At 44.0% G+C, this 20,773-nt stretch overlaps 1 protein-coding gene across 1 annotated transcript; it reads right to left on the reverse strand.

Annotated features, from left to right (window-relative positions):
• Positions 1 to 805: 805 nt before the first annotated feature.
• On the reverse strand, positions 806 to 20,714 carry arv1 (ARV1 homolog, fatty acid homeostasis modulator). The gene is made up of 5 exons (XM_038815637.1): positions 20,488 to 20,714; positions 6,360 to 6,479; positions 5,694 to 5,847; positions 3,736 to 3,960; positions 806 to 1,379 (listed from the first exon to the last, which is right to left on the reverse strand). Exons 1-5 carry the CDS (start codon positions 20,581 to 20,583, stop codon positions 1,273 to 1,275), a joined length of 702 nt encoding a protein of 233 aa, XP_038671565.1. The 5' UTR covers positions 20,584 to 20,714; the 3' UTR covers positions 806 to 1,272.
• Between the last annotated feature and the right edge of the window lie 59 nt (positions 20,715 to 20,773).

Here is a 20,773-nt window from a genome sequence, read left to right on the forward strand (position 1 = left end):
AGACATGGGGAGAATGTGCAAACTCCACACAGTCAGTGACCCGGGGCCGGCATCAAACCCGGGTCCTTGGCGCCGCAAAGCAACAGTGCTAACCCAGTGCCACTGTGCCGCCCCCTCAGTGCCAGTCTTACTGACAAAAAGCTTATTTTAAAAACTTTTCCTTTTTGGTAAATACAACTGGCAAAATAGTAAAATGATTTTAAGGTGAGTTCGAATAATTATTGTATCATCATATCCCTTAAGTACAAAAATCAACAGATCAAGATTCCTGATCTTATTTGTTCGAAATAAACAATGGATAGCTGAACTTGTGGCATTGTGGCTGCCGATGATTGGGAATTCTGCTCATTATTTTGTACAAAAAGCCATGCTATTCTTCAAAATCTTTTAAAAAAAAAACAAAACAATTTAGAGTGCCCAATTCTTTTTTTCCAATTAAGGGGCAATTTATTGTGGCCAATCCACATACCCTGCAAATTTATAGATTGAGGGGTGAAACTCGTGCAGACATGGGGAGAATTTGCAAACTCCACACAGGCAGTGACCGGGATCAAAGTGACCCGGGTCCTCAGCGCCGCAGGCAGTAGTGCTAACCAATGTGCAACCATGCCGCCTGGCTATTCTTCAAAATCTGAATTCTATCTTCACACAATGCAAGACAGTAATTCTTCATGTTATGTAATAAGAATAATCTTTATTAGTGTCACAAGTAGGCTTACATTAACATTGCAATGAAGTTACTGTGAAAATCCCCTAGTCGTCACATTCTGGCGCCTGTTCGGATACACTGACGGAGAATTCAGAATGTCCAATTCACCTAACAGCACGTCTTTCTGGGCTTGTGGGAGGAAACCGGAGCCCCCGAAAGAAACCCACGCAGACACATGTAGAACGTGCAGACTCCGCACAGAAAGTATCCCAAGCCAGGAATCTAACCCGGGTCCCTGCTGCTGTGAAGCAACAGTGTGAACCACTGTGCTACCTTGCCCATGATATGCATGAAGTCACTGAATGATTTTGACCATAAACAGCACACAGGTGGTTGTTCAATACAGATTTTGAAGTTTACATTTGATTGTCTTTATGATCAGAAAGATACATCACATCTTGCATATTTACTGATAGTTGTTAAAATCTTTCAGGAGCTGGTTCTGGAAAGTGTGTGTCAGTGCAAACCGCAAAAGTTTTGTCAGATAGAACAATGTCAGATGGCTTGTGAACCAGTTGTTTATCAATTCTGTACTTGTGCTTTTAGATGTTTGCAACATATGCTTATGCACTCAATTTGAGCTGTTGAAAGATGCAGGCTGTAAACTGTTCCACCATCCATCCAACGATAATGACAGACAATGCAAACCTCCTGGTGCTATTCAGCACCACTGTAAGAGAAAACAATCCGTTAGAATACATTAAAATAAACACAGGACAGGAACATAACTATGTAACAAATGACATGTATATTGTTACATTGGACCTTGAACTTAAATGAAGAGTTAGGATTTGAATTAGTTGGTCCCATGTAATTTCTTTTAATTTTTTATAAATTTAAGAGTATTCAATTCTTTTTTTCCCCCCAGTCAAGGGGCACTTTAGCGTGGCCAAAAATTAAAAGATGGTGCTCTGTTATTATAGGAAGGCATGATGTGGAGACGCCGGCGTTGGACTGGGGTGAGCACAGTAAGAAGTCTTACACCAGGTCAAAGTCCAACATGTTTGTTTCAAACACTACCTTTCAGAGCACTTCACACCTCTTTAACCTGGGGTTACCCCTCTCTCCGGATCTGTAAAGATTTAATCACCTGCTAATGCTTGCATTCTAAGCATTGTCCGGCATCTTTGAATTTGTCTATATATATGTTTCTGGAACATACCTCTTCATTCACCTGAGGAAGGAGCAGTGCTCCGAAAGCTAGTGTTTGAAACAAACATGTTGGACTTTAACCTGGTGTTGTAAGACTTCTTACTATTATAGGAAGGTGTAGGGCAGCATGGTGGCATTGTGGTTAGCACTGCTGCCTCACGGCACCAAGGTCCCAGGTACGATCCTGGCCCTGGGTCACTCTGTACGTGTGGAGTTTGCACATTCTCCCCGTGTTTGCGTGGGTTTCGCCCCCACAACCCAAAGATGTGCAATGTAGGTGGATTGGCCACAATAAATTGCCCCTTAATTGGAAAAAATGAATTGGGTACTCTAAATTTATAAAAGAAAAATTATAGGAAGGTGTAAAGGTAAAAATTAGTTGTTGACATGAGAAACATAGAAAGAAGGAATGTGCCGCCCCAGGTACAAAATATTTTAATGAAAAACTCATCCAAGTTCTTTGTCCTTTGAGTGCAGGCAGATGCAGAACACATTTTTTCAACATGAAAATTGAAGCTTGGAAAAGGGTACCACAATCTAACCTGAAGTCAGACTCAGGCACTGCAAAACTAGAAAGGAATGACTAATGAAAATCTGATTTCTGCACAAATCATAAATATTCATAGATTTAAAAAAATAAACCTGCAGTTTTTCCACTTAGATTTTAATGATGCAAGTTATCCGATAGCTGTTCCTGAAAACCATTTAACGTAATTTACAGTAAATACAAATCTATTGCTATCACAATTTTGAATTCACAGTAAGCATGAACTGCAAGATGTGCTACAAGGGGAATTGGACATTCTCAATTCTCCCTCTGTATGACCGAACAGGCGCCGGAGTGTGGCGACTTCCACAGTAACTTCTGCGGTGTTTATTATTTATTTTAAAAAAACTTTAGAGTATCCAATTAATTTTTTGCAATTAAGGGACAATTTAGAGTGGCCAATCCACCTACCCTGCACATCTTTGGGTTGTAGGGGTAAAACCCACGCAAACACGGGGAGAATGTGCAAACTCAAGACTGACCGTGATCCAGAGCCGGGATTGAACCTGGCACCTCAGCACCATGAGGCAGCAGTGCAAACCACTGCACCTCCATGCTGTCCTCTTATTGTTGTGTTAATGTAAGGCTGCTTGTGACAATAATAAAGATTATTATTTTTGTACAGAAATTAAATTTACCGCATTCCAGATCTTCCTAAAAAGTTGATCAGGGAGGTGGATAAGTCAGAGATGGATGCTATTAAAAAAAATAATAGTGCTTTCATATCAACTGCCTTCATTCATTTTAAATGGTAAAATAAAAATATCTGCAGATAAATTTAACACAATTTGAAACTATTATTTTCATTAGAAAGACGGAGGTTGAGGGGGGACCACATTGAGGTCTACAAAATCATGAGAGGTATAGACAGGGTGGATAGCAAGAAGCCTTTTCCCAGACTGGGGGACTCAATTACTAGGGGCCACGCGTTCAAGGTGAGAGGGGAAAAGTTTAAGGGAGATATGCGTGGAAAGTTCTTTACGCAGAGGATGGTGGGTGGCTGGAACGCATTGCCGGCGGAGGTGGTAGAGGCGGGCACGATAGCGTCATTTAAGATGTATCTCGACAGATACATGAATGGACAGGGAGCAGCGGGATACAGAGCCTCAGAAAATAGGCGACAGTTTTAGATAGAGGATCTGGATCGGTGCAGGCTTGGAGGGCTGAAGGGCCTGTTCCTGTGCTGTCATTTTTCTTTGTTCTTTAGTTATGGAAACTTATCTTTACATTGTAAGCTCATTGGATTTCACAGAATGAAAGTTAACACAGAAGACTATGACATTTCTTCAAAATATGTTAATTAGTTCATCTGATATGAGCAGGTTACCTCTGACAGCTTGTGCATTTGATGCAAGAACAAAGAATTTGATGAGGTTAATGTATAGTGGTGAGTAGTCATGCTCCCAGATCACTGCTGGAATCACAAGGAGTTTCCCGTAACCAGACAATATTAAAGCTATGAGTAAAGTGTTCCGATTTGATTTTTTCTGGATGAACTCATCTTTCGTTAACCACAAGAAAAGAAATGCTCCACTCAGGAATGCTGCCAGCTCTAGAAATAAAAACAATTACAGCATACATCTTTTGTGGCAGGGCTTTTGCAAATTGTTCTCTTTTTTAAAAAAAACTTTCACTTATATACTGCTTTTAACATTGTAAACATACCAGGCTGCTTCACAGGAGCATTAGCAAATTAAAACTCAACACAGAGCCACATCAGGAGATAATAGGTCAGGCGTCCAAATGTTTGGTAGCTTTTCAGTTGTGTCTTAACGGAGAGAGAGGGTTGAAAGGTTATGGAAGGAAATTCCAGTGGTTAGGACTGAGACAGCTGAAGGCACTGCTGTCAATGTTGCAGTGATTAAAATCTGGGAGGCACAAGTGGCCAAAATTGGAGTAATGCAGGGATCTCAGATGTTTGTGGAATTGGAGGAGGTTACAGAAATGAGGACGGTCATGCCGATGAAGGGATTTGTAAACAACACTGAGAATTTGAAAATCAAGTTGGACCAGGGCCAATATTGGCACAGGGGTGATGGGTGAATGCGACTTTGTGCATTCAGATACAGGGAGGAAAATTTTTAGATGATCTCAAGTTTATGGAGACTGGAAGGTAAGAAGCTAACCAGGAGAGCATTGGAACTTTCTAGTCTAGAGGCAACAAAGGCATGGATGAAGGGTTCAGTGGATGAGCTGAAGCTGGGGGCAGAGGTGGCCAATGTTATTGTGGTAGAAGGAGGTAGCATTAATTATGGAGTGGATTCGTAATTGGAAGCTTAGCATCAAATAAAATGGTCTGGTTGAAGAATAGAATCAGTGACTAAGGAATGAAGTATGTGGCAGTTACTAAAGACAATGAGTTAAATCTACTCAATATTTTGGGGAGGAAATTTATACTCATCTGGTATTGGATGTCAGAAAAATTGAGACACACATTAGACAGTGGAGGAGCCAAAAAATGTAGTCGGGAGGTAGAGCTGAGAGTCATCGTTTTATGATGTTTTTGGACGATGTCGCCAAGTAATAAGTAAATGAGAGTTTGGGTGGGGCTGCAGAGGTAATAATGAGCAGGAAGAGAAGCAAACACAGGTAATTATCTGGCTATGAATAGTTCGGCAATGCCAGGTTAAGGTGTAGCTCTTACAAAGTATAACTCATGATTCAATTCAGCTTTTGAAAGTGTCTATTCCTCATTTAAATTATCTGATAATGTGAATTTTTGTGAGACAATTCCTGTTTTGAATTATTTGCACAGCTTAATTCAAGTTAGTGAATAATTTAGATTTTTTTTGTGTGAGAAAAGCAACATTGTTGTAGTTTTTCTTTTATTGTCCACTTGCTTTGTCCAAGTCACATTAAATATGGTCAAGCTGGGGTGGGTGATCTGCATATCATGTTTGCAACAATGTTGCTTAAAGCCCACTGTTAGGAAGGCAATTGTGTTCTCGTTGACTTTTTGTCACTTATAGAAGCATGGGAAAGTGTTTGTGTAATTCAAAAGCATGCAGGATCAAATGTACATTTTCTATTTGGGATGTGTGGGAGAATGTAAATGATGAAATGGGGACAAAGAGAAAATGAGAGCTGAACGTATCACAATTTGCTTCAATCAAATTGGGCTTTATTTTATTAAACAAAAATAGGGTATATATAACACACATTATATCTGCTCAATACAAGAGAAACATGGTTCCTTCCAGTCCAAATGACAGATATTATTTCACTCAAGAAAGATGACCATTTAAGATGATTTTTCTTATACAGTAAAACAAAAAGTGATCTTACCCAAACTAGCTAATCCAAACATTTGGTAAAAGTCCCATTCTTTGGCATAACGAATTATATCTGTAGGATCAATAGTTTGTTGTGAATCTTGTAGCTGTGACCACCTAAGATATGCTTCACACAACAAGCAGAATATACACAGCTTCCAATGAATCTGAAGGAAAAGGTTGTTAAAAAAAAACATTGAATTAACCATGCTAATATTGCAAAAGGTGAAACTAAAAGAATTATGCATGACTAATGGAAACCTAAGAAGGATGCTGGAGGGCACTTGGTGCCTTCTAACCACAAACTCAGTAGAGTCAATGCCTTCAGGAGGAAAGGATCGAAAATTGTGAAGGCAAAAAAAACAGCATGCCGGCACTGAGGACACAGGTTCAATCCCAACCCCGGGTCACTGTCCGTGTGAAGTTTGCACATTCTCCCCGTGTCTGCGTGGGTCTCACCCCGCAACCCAAAGATGTTCAGACTGGGTGGATTGGCTACACTAAATTGCCCCTTAATTGGAAAATGATTGGGTACTCTAAATTTTATAAAAAGTAGTCACCTTTTTCTGGCAAGTATCAGTCGCATGATGCACAAAAGGGACACTTGTATTGTATTTTATTGTATTGTAATTACCAAGGAATTAATTGTGAAGCAATACTACAATTTAAAGGTACTTACATTAATCTTGGTGTTGAGGATTATATGTCTATAAGCTTGAACTTTACACAAGATTGCATCAATGAGAATAATCACTGGGTCATATTCAATGTACTTGTCAACCGGTTTCTGGCATGATTTCTGGAAGTAAAAGTTAAAATTATTTTTCAGTCCTGCTGATCATTAATTGTTAGGTTCACATTTACTGGATGACATTTATGGATTGAAAGAAGAATTATGAGTGCTACTGTGACCCTAGAGCTATAATGTCATCCATTCATGACAAAAAGCATGTTGATGAAATGAATTAAGAACATAAAAATGTAAGACATAAGAGTAGATAATTACTAAAGTTAAAAAATGTAACATTGTGCAATAAGTTGTAACCTTATTTCACATGAAAAATAAAATGGATGTGGACTTTTATGCAACACAAAGGCCAAAATCTTAATTACGTGCCACTCTTCCATTTGGGGGGTAAGGAATCTGTTTATTTTTAAAACTAGTTCCTGGCATAAGGGAATGCTGTGTTATGATGCTGTTTTTTGCAGAAGACCTGAAACACTCCATGTGCCTTGTCCATAACAAAGATCAGTGTTCTCCCAGCAGCTGGGTCAAGATTTACCCTAAATCAACTTCATCTAACCAGATTAACTGACTTAGAAACCGATAAGCTCAGCAGTTCTGGCAGCATCTGCATAGAGAGAAACACAGTTAACGCTTCAAGTCCAGTATGACTCCTCTTCAGAGCAACTCTGAAGAGTCGTCACCCTGGGCTCGAAGCATTAACTATGTTTCTCTCTCCACAGATACTGCCGGACCTACTGAGTCTATTTTCATTTTCTGTTTTTAGTTCAGATTACCAGCATCTACAGCAACTTGCTTTTCAATAAAAATTCAAATTAACTGATTACCAGGGGCTGGTTTAGCACAATGGGCTAAATCGCTGGCTTGCAATGCAGAACAATGCCAGCATTGCGGGTTCAATTCCCATGCCGGCCTCCCCAAACAGGCGCCGGAATGTGGCGACTTGGGGCTTTTCACAGTAACTTCATTGAAGTTAAGTGATAATAAGCAATTATTTATTTTTATTTATTTGTCTCACTGTTGTTTGTGAACCTTACTGTGCATGCATTGGCTGTCAGTTTTCCTCACTTAGCTGTTCAAAGAAATAGAACAACCTGGCTGTGAAGCACATTGGGGCATTTTGAAGTTTGAAAGGTGTTACATAAGTGCAATTTCTTTCTTTTGAAAACATCTGGTGGGGGTGGGTTACTTAACTAGACCAGCAATATCAATGAAGTAGCTATAATAATGGGGTAGAATCTGTGACAAATTGATTACCTCCTGATGCTCAGTGCTTTTCCACTGCCTAAAGAGTCATGATAGATATTTGATGGAATACTCACGAGTCACCTGGAATGGTGCAGGTGCAAAAAACACTCAAGAAACTTAATCATTCTGGACAAACCAATCTGGATAATCAATGTCCCAACTGCTGAACCGAATATGCCTCTACCTCCCCATCATTTGAGTCACATATCACTGCTGACCTGGACCTAGATAAAGATACAACCTGCATTCATCAAATGCCTTTCATGTCCTCCACAATGCATTACAGTCAGCAAAGTACTTTTTGGAAGTGTAGTTACTGTTGTGAATAAGAGCTTAGATACAGGAGTAGGCCATTTCACCCCTCATGCCTGTTCCGGTGTCACTCATTACGGCTGATCTGTGACTTAACTCCATGTACCCATCTTTGCCCATATCCTTTGGTAACTTAACAAAAATGATCAATCCCAACTTTAAAATTAAGTGATCTAACAGCAATTACAATTTTCAGAAGTGAATCTCAAACTAAAAGTATAAAACATGCAGCCAATTTTCACAAAGCTAAATTCCACAAACAAAATATATGGCCAAATAATCTATTATGTTGTTTGAGGATACATTTTGGCCTGGAAGCTGGTGATAATTCTCCTCCCCACTTTTAACAGTGCCGTGGATCCTTTACATCATGATGTCTATCCAGAAAGGGCACCTCCAACAGTGCAACACTTCCTCAGTACTGTACTGGAGTGTTAGCCTAAATTATGTGCTCAAAGACCCACAACTCAAGAGACAAGAGTGTTTATCCACTAAACCACAGCTGACACTGTTGCTGGATCTGTATTCTGGAACACAGTGTTTAGCTCACCAGGCTAAATCGCTGGCTTTTAAAGCAGACCAAGCAGGCCAGCAGCACGGTTCGATTCCCGTACCAGCCTCCCCGGACAGGCGCCGGAATAGAATAGAATAGAATAGAACAGTACAGCACAGAACAGGCCCTTCGGCCCTCAATGTTGTGCCGAGCCATGATCACCCTACTCAAACCCACGTATCCACCCTATACCCGTAACCCAACAACCCCCCCCCCCCCTTAACCTTACTTTTATTAGGACACTACGGGCAATTTAGCATGGCCAATCCACCTAACCCGCACATCTTTGGACTGTGGGAGGAAACCGGAGCACCCGGAGGAAACCCACGCACACAGGGGGAGGACGTGCAGACTCCACACATGTGGAATGTGGCGACTAGGGGCTTTTCACAGTAACTTCATTGAAGCCTACTCGTGACAATAAGCGATTTTCATTTCATTTTAATTTCAGTTGTAAGAACACCATGATTACAAGGACTCTGAACATTTAAGGAGATGGTCCATCACCAGCTTCTCAGGTCAAAGAGATAAGCAATGGTTAAATCTAGGTACAAGATCCCCAAAACAAAGGGGTAAAACTGCATGACTTTAAATGTTTCCAAAACAACAGTGGGGAGAATTTTGTTTTGCATTCATACCATCAGTTAATGCTGACCTAGCCAGCGACACCATATGGTAGATTGGTACAAAAGGTAAAATCACATGGGATCAGAGGAGAGCTGGCAAGTTGGATACAGAACTGGCTTGGGCACAGAGGACAGAGGGTAGCAGTAGATGGGTGCTTTTCTGAATGAAGGCTGTGACTAGCGGCGTTCCACATGGATCAGTTCTGGGGCCTTTGTTGTTTGTGGTGTATATAAATGATTTGGAAGTAAATGTAGCTGGTCTGATTAGTAAGTTCGCAGACGACACAAAAATTGATGGAGTTGCGGATCGTGAACAGGATTGTCAGAGGATACAGCAGGATATAAACTGGTTGGAGTTTTGGGCGGTGAAATGGCAGATGGGAGTTTAATCCGGACAAGTGTGAGGTAATGCACTTTGGAAGGTCCAACACATGTAGGAATTACACAATAAAAAAGGAAGCTTACGTAAGGTTGAGGAAGCAAGGATCTGACATGGCTCTAGAGGGTTACAAGGTAGCCAGGAAGGAACTCAAAAATGGACTTAGGAGAGCTAGAAGGGGGCATGAAAAAGCCCTGGTGGGAAGGATTAGGGAAAACCCCAAGGAGTTCTACACATGTGAAAAATAAGAGGATGATCAGAGTGAGAGCACACCGATCAGGTATAGTGGAGGGAACTTGTGCCTAAGGAGTCTGAGGAGATAGGGGAGGCCCTAAATGAATATTTTGCTTCAGTATTCACCAGAGAGAGGGACCTTGTTGCTCATGAGAACAGCATGAACCAGGTTAATAGACCCAAATAGGTTGATATTAAGGAGGATGTGCTGGAAATTTTGAAAACATCAGGATAGATAAGTCCCCTGGGCCTGACGGGCCTGGTCCAAGGTTACTACGGGAAGCAAGGGAGGAGATTGCTACGCCGTTGGCGACGATCTTTGTGTCCTCACTCTCCACTGGAGTAGTACCGGATGATTGGAGGGAGGCGAATGTTGTTCCCCTGTTCAAGAAAGGGAATAGGAAAATCCTTGGGAATTATAGACCAATCAGTCTTACGTCTGAGGAGAGCAAAATATTGGAAAGGATTCTGAGAGATTGGATTTATGATTATTTAGAAAATCATAGTTTGATTTAAGGTACTCAGCATAGCTTTGTGATGGGTAAGTCATGCCTCACAAGCCTCATTCGAAGATGTGACGAGACACATTGATGAAGGTCGGGCAGTGGATGTGGTGTATATGGATTTCAGTAAAGCATTTGATAAGGTTCATCATGGTAGGTTCATTCAGAGAGTTAGGGGGCATGGGATACAGCGAAATTTGGCTGTCTGGATACAGAATTGCCTGGCGGAAAAAAAGACTGCGAGTGGCAGTGGATAGAAAGTATTCCACCTGGAGGTCGGTGACCAGTGGTGTCCCACAGGGATCTGTTCTGGGACCTCAGCTCTTTGTGGTTTTTATAAATGACTTGGATGAGGAAGTGAAAGGGTGGGTTTGTAAGTTTGCCGATGACACAAAGTTTGGTAGAGTTGTAGATAGTGTTGAGGGCTGTTGCAGGTTACAACAGGACACTGACAGGATGCAGAGCTGGGCTGAGAAGTAGCAGATGGAGTTAGAACATAGAACAGTACAGCACAGAACAGGCCCTTTGGCCCTCGATGTTGTGCCGAACATTGTCCGAAACCAAGATCAAGCTATCCCACTCCCTGTCATTCTGGTGAGCTCCATGTGCCTATCCAATAACCGCTTGAAAGTTCCTAAAGTGTCCGACTCCACTATCACAGCAGGCAGTCCATTCCACACCCTAACCACTCTCTGAGTAAAGAACTTACCTTGGACATCCCTCCTATATCTCCCACCCTGAATCTTATAGTTATGCTCCCTTGTAACAGCTACACCACCCGAGGAAATAGTCTTTGAACGTCCACTCTATCGATCCCCTCATCATCTTATAAACGTCTATTAAGTTGCCTCTCATCCTCCTCCGCTCCAAAGAGAAAAGCCCTAGCTCCCTCAACCTTTCCTCATAAGACCTATCGTGCAAACCAGGCAGCACTCTGGTAAATCTCCTTTGCACCCTTTCCAATGCTTCCACATCCTTTCTATAGTGAGGTGACCAGAACTGCACACAATACTCCAAATGTGGTCTCACCAGGGTCATGTACAGTTGCAGCATAACCCCGCGGCTCTTAAACTCAAGCCACCTGTTAATAAACGCTAACACACTATAAGCCTTCTTCACGGCTCTATCCACTTGAGTGGCAACCTTCAGAGATCTGTGGAAAGGAACCCCAAGATCTCTCTGTTCCTCCACATTCCTCAGAACCCTGTAATCCGCATTCAAATTTTTTCTACCAAAATGAATCACCTCGCACTTATCAGGGTTAAACTCCATCTGCCATTTTTCGGCCCAGCTCTGCATCCTATCAACGTCGATTTGCAGCCTACAACAGCCCTCCACCTCATCCACTACTCCACCAATCTTGGTGTCATCAGCAAATTTACTGACCCACCCTTCAGCCCCCTCCAAGTCTATGATGAAAATCACAAATAGCAGAGGACCCAGCACTGATCCCTGTGGTACACCGCTGGCAACTGGTCTCCAGTCTGAACATTTTCCATCCACCACCACCCTCTGTCTTTTATGTGATAGCCAGTTACTTATCCAATTGGCCAAATTTCCCTCTATCCCACACCTTCTTACTTTCTTCATTAGCCGACCATGGGGAACCTTATCAAATGCCTTACTAAAATCCATGTATACGACATCAACTGCTCTACCTTCTCAAAGTTACCTCCTCAAAGAATTCAATCAAATTTGTGAGGCAAGACTTACCCTTCACGAATCTGTGTTGACCATCCCGGATTAAGCTGCATCTTTCCAAATGGTCATAAATCCTATCCTTCAGGACCTTTTCCATTAACATACCGACCATCGAAGTAAGACTAACCGGCCTATAATTACCAGGGTCATTCCTATTCTCTTTCTTGAACAGAGGAACAACATTTGTCACTCTCCAGTCCTCTGGCGCTATCCCCGTGGACAGTGAGGACCCAAAGATCAAAGCCAAAGGCTCTGCAATCTCATCCCTTGCCTTCCAAAGAATCCTTGGATATATCCCATCTGGCCCAGGGGACTTGTCGACCCTAAGGTTTTTCAAAATTGCTAATACATCCTTCCTCAGAACATCTATCTGCTCCAGCCTACCCGCCTGTATCACATTCTCATCCTCAAAAACATGGCCCCTCTCCTTGGTGAACACTGAAGAAAAGTATTCATTCAGCACCTCTCCTATTTCTTCTGACTACATGCACAAGTTCCCACTACTGTCCTTGACCGGCCCTAATCTCACCCTGGTCATTCTTTTATTTCTCACATAAAAGAGTAAAAAGCCTTGGGGTTTTCCTTGATCCGACCCGCCAAGGATCTATCATGCCCCCTCCTAGCTCTCCTTAACTCATTTTTTAAGCTCATTCCTTGCTACCTTGTAACCCTCAATCGACCCAACTGAACCTTGTTTTCTCATCCTTACATACGCTTCCTTTTCCTCTTGACAAGGCATTCAACCTCTTTTGTGAACCATGGTTCCCTCACACAGCCATTTCCTCCCTGCCTGACAGGGACATACTTATCAAGGACACGCAGTATTTGTTCCTTGAACAAGCTCCACTTTTCATTTGTGCCTTTCCCTGACAATTTCTGTTCCCATCTTATGCTCCCTAATTCTTGCCTAATCGCATCATAATTACCCCTCCCCCAATTATAAACCTTGCCCTGCCGTATGGCCCTATCCCTCTCCATTGCAATAGTGAAAGACATTGAATTGTGATCACTATCTCCAAACTGCTCTCCCACAAACAAATCTAACACTTGGCCCGGTTCATTACCCAGTACCAAATCCAATGTGGCCCCCCCTCTTGTCGGCCTATCCACATATTGCGTCAGGAAACCCTCCTGCACACACTGTACAAAAACTGCCCCATCCGAACAGTTTGACCTATAGAGGTTCCAATCATTATTTGGAAAGTTAAAGTCACCCATGACAACTACCCTGAGACCTCCACACCTATCTATAATCTGTTTTGCAATTTCTTCCTCCACATCTCTATTACTATTTGGGGGCCTACAGAAAACTCCTAACAACTTGACCACTCCTTTCCTAGTTCTAACTTCGGCCCATATTACCTCAGTAGGCAGATCCCCTTCAAACTGCCTTTCTGCAGCCGTTAAACTATCCTTGATTAACAATGCTACTCCACCTCTTTTACCACCTTGCCTACTCTTTACTGAAACATCTATACCTCGGAACTTCCAACAACCATTCCTGTCCCTGTTTTAACCATGCCTCCGTAATGAAAATGAAATGAAAAATGAATGAATGAAAATCACTTATTGTCACGACTAGGCTTCAACGAAGTTACTGTGAAAAGCCCCTAGTCGCCACATTCCGGCGCCTGTCCGGGGAGGCTGGTACGGGAATCGAACCGTGCTGCTGGCCTGCTTGGTCTTCTTTAAAAGCCAGCGATTTAGCCCAATGTGCTAAACCAGCCCCTGTAATGGCCACATGAATATTTTGATCGTAGTCCCCAGTACAAATCCACGTTCCAAGTTCACCTACCTTATTCCGGATGCTCCTTGCATTGAAGTAGACACACTTCAACCCACCTTTCTGTCTGCCGGTACACTCCTGCGACCTTGATACCCTCCTCAATACCTCACTACTCTCAACACTGGTTTCTGGACTACTGCTTGTTTTCCCATCCCCCTGACAAATTTGTTTAAACCCCCCGAAGAGCAGTAGCAAATTTCCCTCCCAGGATATTGTTCAACCTAGATAAATGAGAAGTGATTCATTTTGAAAGTTTGAATTTGAATGCTGAATACAGGGTGAAAGGCAGGAATCTTAGAAGTGTGGAGGAACAGAGAGATCTTGGGGTCCACGTACATAGATCCCTCAAAGTTGCCACCCAGGTTGATAGGGTAGTCAAGAAGGCGTATGGTGTGTTGGCTTTCATGAACAGGTGGATTGAGTTTAAAAGCCATGAGGTTTTGCTGCAGCTTTATAAAACCCTGGTTGGACCACACTTGGAATATTGTGTCCAGTTCTGGTCGCCTCATTATGGGAAGGATGTGGATGCTTTGGAGAGGGTGCAGAGGAGATTTTCCAGGATGCTTCCTGGACTGGAGGGCATGTCTTATGAAGAAAGACTGAGGGAGCTAAGGCGTTTCTCACTGGAGCAAGGAAGAAAGAGAGGAGACTTGATAGAGGTGTACAAGGTGATGAGAGGCATGGATAGAGTGGATAGCCAGAGACTTTTCCCCAGGGCGGAAATGGCTGTCATGAGAGGACATAATTTTAAGGTGATTGGAAGAAGGTATAGGGGAGATATCCCTATAGGTAGGTTCTTTACACAGAGAGTGGTGGGTGCGTGGAATGCACTGCCAGCAGAGGTGGTGGAGTCAGAGTCATTAGAGACATTTAAGCGACTCTTGGACAGGCACATGGACAGCAGTAAATTGAAGGGGTGTAGGTTAGGTTGATCTTAGATTAAGATAAATAGTCGGCACAATATCGTGGGCCGAAGGGCCTGTACTATTCTATGTTCTAAATGGTAGAATTATTGCGAGTACTGACAGGCAGAGAGATCGGGGCGTGCATATCCACCGATCACTGAAAGTGGCAATGCCTGTGGATAAGGTGATCAAGAAGGCATACAGCATGCTGGCCTTGATCGGTCGGGGCATTGAATATAAAAATTGGCAAGTCATGTTGCAGCTGTACAGGACCTTAATTAGGCCTCATTTGGAATATTGCGTACAATTCTGGTCGCCACACTACCAGAAGGATGTGAATGCTTTGGAGAGGATACAGAAGCGGTTTACTGGGATGTTGCCTGGTATGGAGGGCACTAGATATGAGGAGAGGTTAGATAAACTCGGTCTGTTCTCACTGGAGCGATGGAGGTTGAGAGGTGACCTGATAGAGGTCTACAAGATTATGAATGGCATGGACAGAGTGGATAGTCAGATACTTTTTCCTAGGGTAGGAGAGTCAAGTATGAGGGGACATTGGAAAAAAAAAAAAATTTTTTTAAATTTAATTTACTAATTAATTGACGCAATGTCAATTAGAGGGGTGCAGTGCTCCGATTGTGAGATGTGGCAGGTCCGGGAGGCTTCCAGCGTCTCGGGTGGCTTCATCTGAAGAAAGTGCACCCAACTAGAGCTCCTCACAGGCCGCATGGTTAGGTTGGAGCAGCAGTTGGATGCACTTAGGAGCATGCAGGTGGCGGAAAGCGTCATCGATAGCAGTTGTATAAATGTGGTCACACCCAAGGTGCAGGCAGAGAAATGGGTGACCACCAGAAGGGGCAGGCAGTCAGTGCAGGAATCCCCTGTGGTTGTCCCCCTCTCGAACAGGTGTACCCCTTTGGATACTGTCGGGTGGGGGGGGGAGCCTACCCTATCAGGGGAAAACAGCAGCAGCCAGAGCAGTGGCACCACAGCTGGCTCTGATGTTCAGCAGGGTGTGTCAAAGCGCAGAAGAGCAATAGTCATAGGGGACTCTATAGTCAGGGGCACAGATAAGCGCTTCTGTGGACGCAAAAGAGACTCCAGGATGGTATGTTGCCTCCCTGGTGCCAGTGTCCAGGATGTGTCTGAACAGGTAGCAGGCATCCTGAAGGGGGAGGGCAAACAGGCAGAGGTCATTGTACATATTGGTACTAACGACATAGGCAGGAAGGGGCATGAGGTCCTGTAGCAGGAGTTCAGGGAGCTAGGCAGAAAGTTAAAAGACAGGACCTCTGGGGTTGTAATCTTGGGATTACTCCCTGTGCCATGTGCCAGTGAGGCTAGAAATAGGAAGACGGAGCAGCTAAACACATCGCTAAACAGCTAGTGTAGGAGGGAGGGTTTCTGTTATCTGGATCACTGGGAGCTCTTCCGGGGCAGGTGTGACCTGTGTAAGGACAGGTTGCATCTAAACTGGAGAGGCATAAATATCCTGGCCGCGAGATTTGCTAGTGTCACACGGGAGGGTTTAAACTAGTATGGCAGGGGGGTGGGTACCGGAGCAATAGGTCAGAAGGTGAAAGCATTGAGGGAGAACTAGGAAATAGGGCCAGTATGGCTCTGAGGAAGAGCAGACAGGGAGATGTTGCTAAAAACAGCGGGTCTGGTGGCCTGAAGTGCATACGTTTTATTGTAGGCCTCGTCAAAAAGAAAAAGGAGGCATTTGTCAGGGCTAGAAGGTTGGGAACAGACGAAGCCTGTGTGGAATATAAGGAAAGTAGGAAGGAACTTAAGCAAGGAGTCAGGAGGGATAGAAGGGGTCACGAAAAGTCATTGGCAAATAGGGTTAAGGAAAATCCCATGGCTTTTTACACATACATAAAAAGCAAGAGGGTAGCCAGGGAAAGGGTTGGCCCACTGAAGGATAGGCAAGGGAATCTATGTGTGGAGCCAGAGGAAATGGGTGAGGTACTAAATGAATACTTTGCATCAGTATTCACCAAAGAGAAGGTGGATGTTGAGTCTGGTGAAGAGGGTGTAGATAGCATGGGTCACATTGAGATCCAAAAAGTGTTGGGCGTCTTGAAAAATATTAAGGTAGATAAGTCCCCAGGGCCTGATGGGATCTACCCCAGAATACTGAAGGAGGCTAGAGAGAATATTGCTGAGGCCTTGACAGAAATCTTTGGATCCTCACTGTCTTCAGGTGATATCCCGGAAGACTGGAGAATAGCCAATGTTGTTCCATTGTTTAAGAAGGGTAGCAAGGATAATCCAGGGAACTACAGGCTGGTGAGCCTTACGTCAGTGGTAGGGAAATTACTGGAGAGAATTCTTCGAGACAGGATCTACTCCCATTTGGAAGCAAATGGACGTATTAGTGAGAGTCGCATGGTTTTGTGAAGGGGAGGTCGTATCTCACAAACTTGATAAGAGTTTTTCGAAGAGGTCACAAAGATGATTGATGCAGGTAGGGCAGTGGATGTTGTCTATATGGACTTCAGTAAAGTACAAAAGGTGAAGTCACACAGGATCAGGGGTTATCTGGCAAGGTGGATACAGAACTGGCTAGGTCACAGACGGCAGAGTGTAGCAATGGAAGGGTGCTTTTCTAATTGGAGGGCTGTGACTAGTCGTGTTCCGCAGGGATCAGTGCTGGGAGCTTTGCTGTTCATAGCCTATATAAATGATTTGGAGGAAAATGTAACTGGTCTGATGAGTAAGTTTGCAGATGACACAAAGGTTGGTGGAATTGCGGACAGCGATGAGGACTGTCAGAGGATACAGCAGGATTTAGATTGTTTGGAGACTTGGGCGGAGAGATGGCAGATGGAGTTTAATCCGGACAAATGTGAGGTAATGCATTTTGGAAGGTCTACTGCAGGTAGGGAATATACAGTGAATGGTAGAACCCTCAAGAGTATTGACAGTCAGAGAGATCTAGGTGTACAGGTCCACAAGTCACTGAAAGGGGCAACACGGTGGAGAAGATAGCCAAGAAGGCATACGGCATGCTTGCCTTCATTGGCCGGGGCATTGAGTATAAGAATTGGCAAGTCATGTTGCAGCTGTATAGAACCTTAGTTAGGCCACACTTGGAGTATAGTGTTCAATTCTGGTCGCCACAGTACCAGAAGGATATGGAGGCTTTAGAGAGGGTGCAGAAGAGATTTACCAGGATGTTGCCTCGTATGGAGGGCTTTAGCTATGAGGAGCGGTTGAATAAACTCGGTTTGTTCTCACTGGAACAACGGAGGTTGAGGGGCAACCTGATAGAGGTCTACAAAATTATGAGGGGCATAGACAGAGTGGATACCCAGAGGCTTTTCCCCAGGGTAGAGGGGTCAATTACTAGGGGGCATAGGTTTAAGGTGCGAGGGGCAAGGTTTAGAGGAGATGCATGAGGCAAGTTTTTTTTACACAGAGGGTAGTGGGTGCCTGGAACTCGCTGCCGGAGGAGATGGTGGGAGCAGGGACAATAGCGACATTTAAGGGGCATCTGGACAAATACATGAATAGGATGAGAATAGAGGGATACGGACCCAGAAAGCGTAAAAGATTTTAGTTTAGACAAGCAGCATGGTCGGCACGGGCTTGGAGGGCCGAAGTGTCTGTTCCTGTGCTGTACTTTTCTTTGTTCTATTGGTTTAAAGTGCGTGGGGGAAAGTTTAGAACAGATGTGCGAGGCAAGTTTTTTTATACAAACATTATGGAACGCGTTACCTGGGGAGGTGGTGGAGCAGGTATAAAAGCGGCATTCAAGGGACATCTAGACAATATGAATAGGGTGGGAATGGAAGGATACAGACTCCATAAGTGCATACGTTTTTTGTTTCAGCAGGTACCATGGTTGGCGCATGCTTGGAGGGCCAAATGGCCTGTTCCTCTGCTGTATTGTTCTTTGTTCCTGACACCTACACTCTATGAAATAATTAAAAAGGTCTGAAATCATCGACATTTACAGCATGGAAAGAGGCCATTTAGCCCATTGTGTCTGCACCTCCCAACCATGGTGGCACAGCAGCAAGACCTGCTGCCTCACAGCGCCGGGAACCCAAGGAACTATTCCAGCCTTGGGTGACTGTGTGGTGTTTGCACATTCTCCCATATCTGCGTTGGCTTTCTCTGGGTGCTCCAGTTTATTCCCACAATCGAAAGATGTGCAGGTTAGGTGGATTGGCCATGCTAAATTGCTTCTTAGGGATGGGGGGGGGGGGCATGGGGCTAGAGTGTTCGTATAGAGGGTCGGTGAAAACTTAATGGGCCGAATGGCCTCCTTCTGCACTGTAGGGATTCTATAATTTTCCAGCCTAATCCCACTTTCCAGTTCTTGATCACACCCTTGTGCATTACAGCATTTCCAGGTGCAGATCCAAGAATTTTTCAAAATGATGAGTTTGAGCACGGTGGCCTAGTGGTTAGCACGACCTCACGGCGCTGAGGTCCCAGGTTCGATTCCGGCTCTGGGTCACTGTCCGTGTGGAGTTTGCACATTCTCCCAGTGTCTGCGTGGGTTTCGCCCCCACAACCCAAAAATGTGCAGAGTAGGTGGATTGGCCACGCTAAATTGCCCCTTAATTGGAAAAAATAATTGGGTAATCTAAATTTATAAAAAAAAATGATGAGAGTTTCTGCCTTCATTAACCTTTCAGGCAGCAAGCCAATTCCAGATAGGCAGTTGGGGTAATATATTAGCATAGGTAGAGAATTGGTTAATAGGCAGGAAACAAAGAGTGGACATGAACAGGCATTTTCAAGTTGGTGGACTGTGACTAGTGCAGTGCTGCAAGGATCAGTGCTGTTTCTGAGAGGAGAGCAGAGAGGTTGAAAAGAGATATATACAGGAGTCTAAGCCACAGTGACTTAGCAGCTACCTGTTCTCACCACTGATGCAGAAATAAATAAAAAATCACAATGGGCAAAATAAAGACATAAATTGGAGAAGTTAGGAGTGTTTCTCTTGGAGAAGAGAAAGTTGAGAGAATTTGATAACGGTATTTAATGTCATGAGGGGTCTGGGCAGACAAAATCGTAAAAAAACTGTTCCCATGGTGGAACGATTGAGAATCAGAGGGCACAGATTTAATGTGATTGGTAAAACTTAATTGAGGCGTTGATGTAAGCCTACTTCTGACAATAAAGATTATTAAAAGACGTGCTTTTAGGTGAATTGGACATTCTGAATTCTCCCTCTGTGTACCTGAACAGGCGCTGGACTGTGGCGACTAGGGGAATTTCACAGTAACTTCATTGCAGTGTTAACGTAAACCTACTTGTGACAACAAAGATGATTAAACTATTAATAAAGATTATGAAAGTAATGGAGATATGAGGAAAAACGTTTTCATTCAGCGAGGTTAGGATTTGGAGAGAGAGCGTGCGGTGTCCACAGACACCCCCGAGGTCTCCCGTGCCCAGTGAGCACCGCAGGAGTTGGGTTGCATTATCGACCCTTCTTATGACATTTGAATTTGATCTTTCATAAATTTCCATTGCTCTTTGCCATTTTTGGGCAGTGCCCCTATTAATTTGCCCCCGAGTTTGATTCTGTTATTGTATCAAGTTGAAGACCGTGTAGGATTTGGAATGGACCGCGCGGCCTGAGGGTGTGGTAGGGGCAGATTCAATCGAGGCATTCAGAAGAGAATTAGGAGTGTTATCTGAAAAGTAAGAATGTGGATGGTTATAGGAAGAAAGAAGGGGGTGAAGTGTTCGTTCCGTGGGCCAGCACGGCGACGACAGGCCGAACCGCCTCGTTCTGTGCTATAACCATTGTGTGATTCTCGAGATGGGGTGGGGGACATTGTGAACTTACACAAATGGTTATCTTGATGATGCCATGACTGTAGTCCCTGTGCAGCTCCGGCGCCTCCTCACCGCATTCGACGCACCGGTAAGACGGTGCCGCCATTACCTGCGAAAGGCGGTTCGCTTTCAAAAAGGAGAGCGCGAGGCCCGGGCCAACCGTCCTCCGCCCGCCCCAGCTCCTCGCCGTTGCTGTGGTTACCAGCTCGCGGCATTGGACAGGGCGCCGCGCAATGCCTGACGGGGGATGTAGTCCTCCCCTCTGATGGCGCAAGCTGGCGTCCTAGCCAGGAGCA

The sequence above is a fragment of the Scyliorhinus canicula genome, chromosome 1 (genome assembly GCF_902713615.1).
Source record: "Scyliorhinus canicula chromosome 1, sScyCan1.1, whole genome shotgun sequence".
Taxonomy (NCBI): Eukaryota; Metazoa; Chordata; class Chondrichthyes; order Carcharhiniformes; family Scyliorhinidae; genus Scyliorhinus; species Scyliorhinus canicula.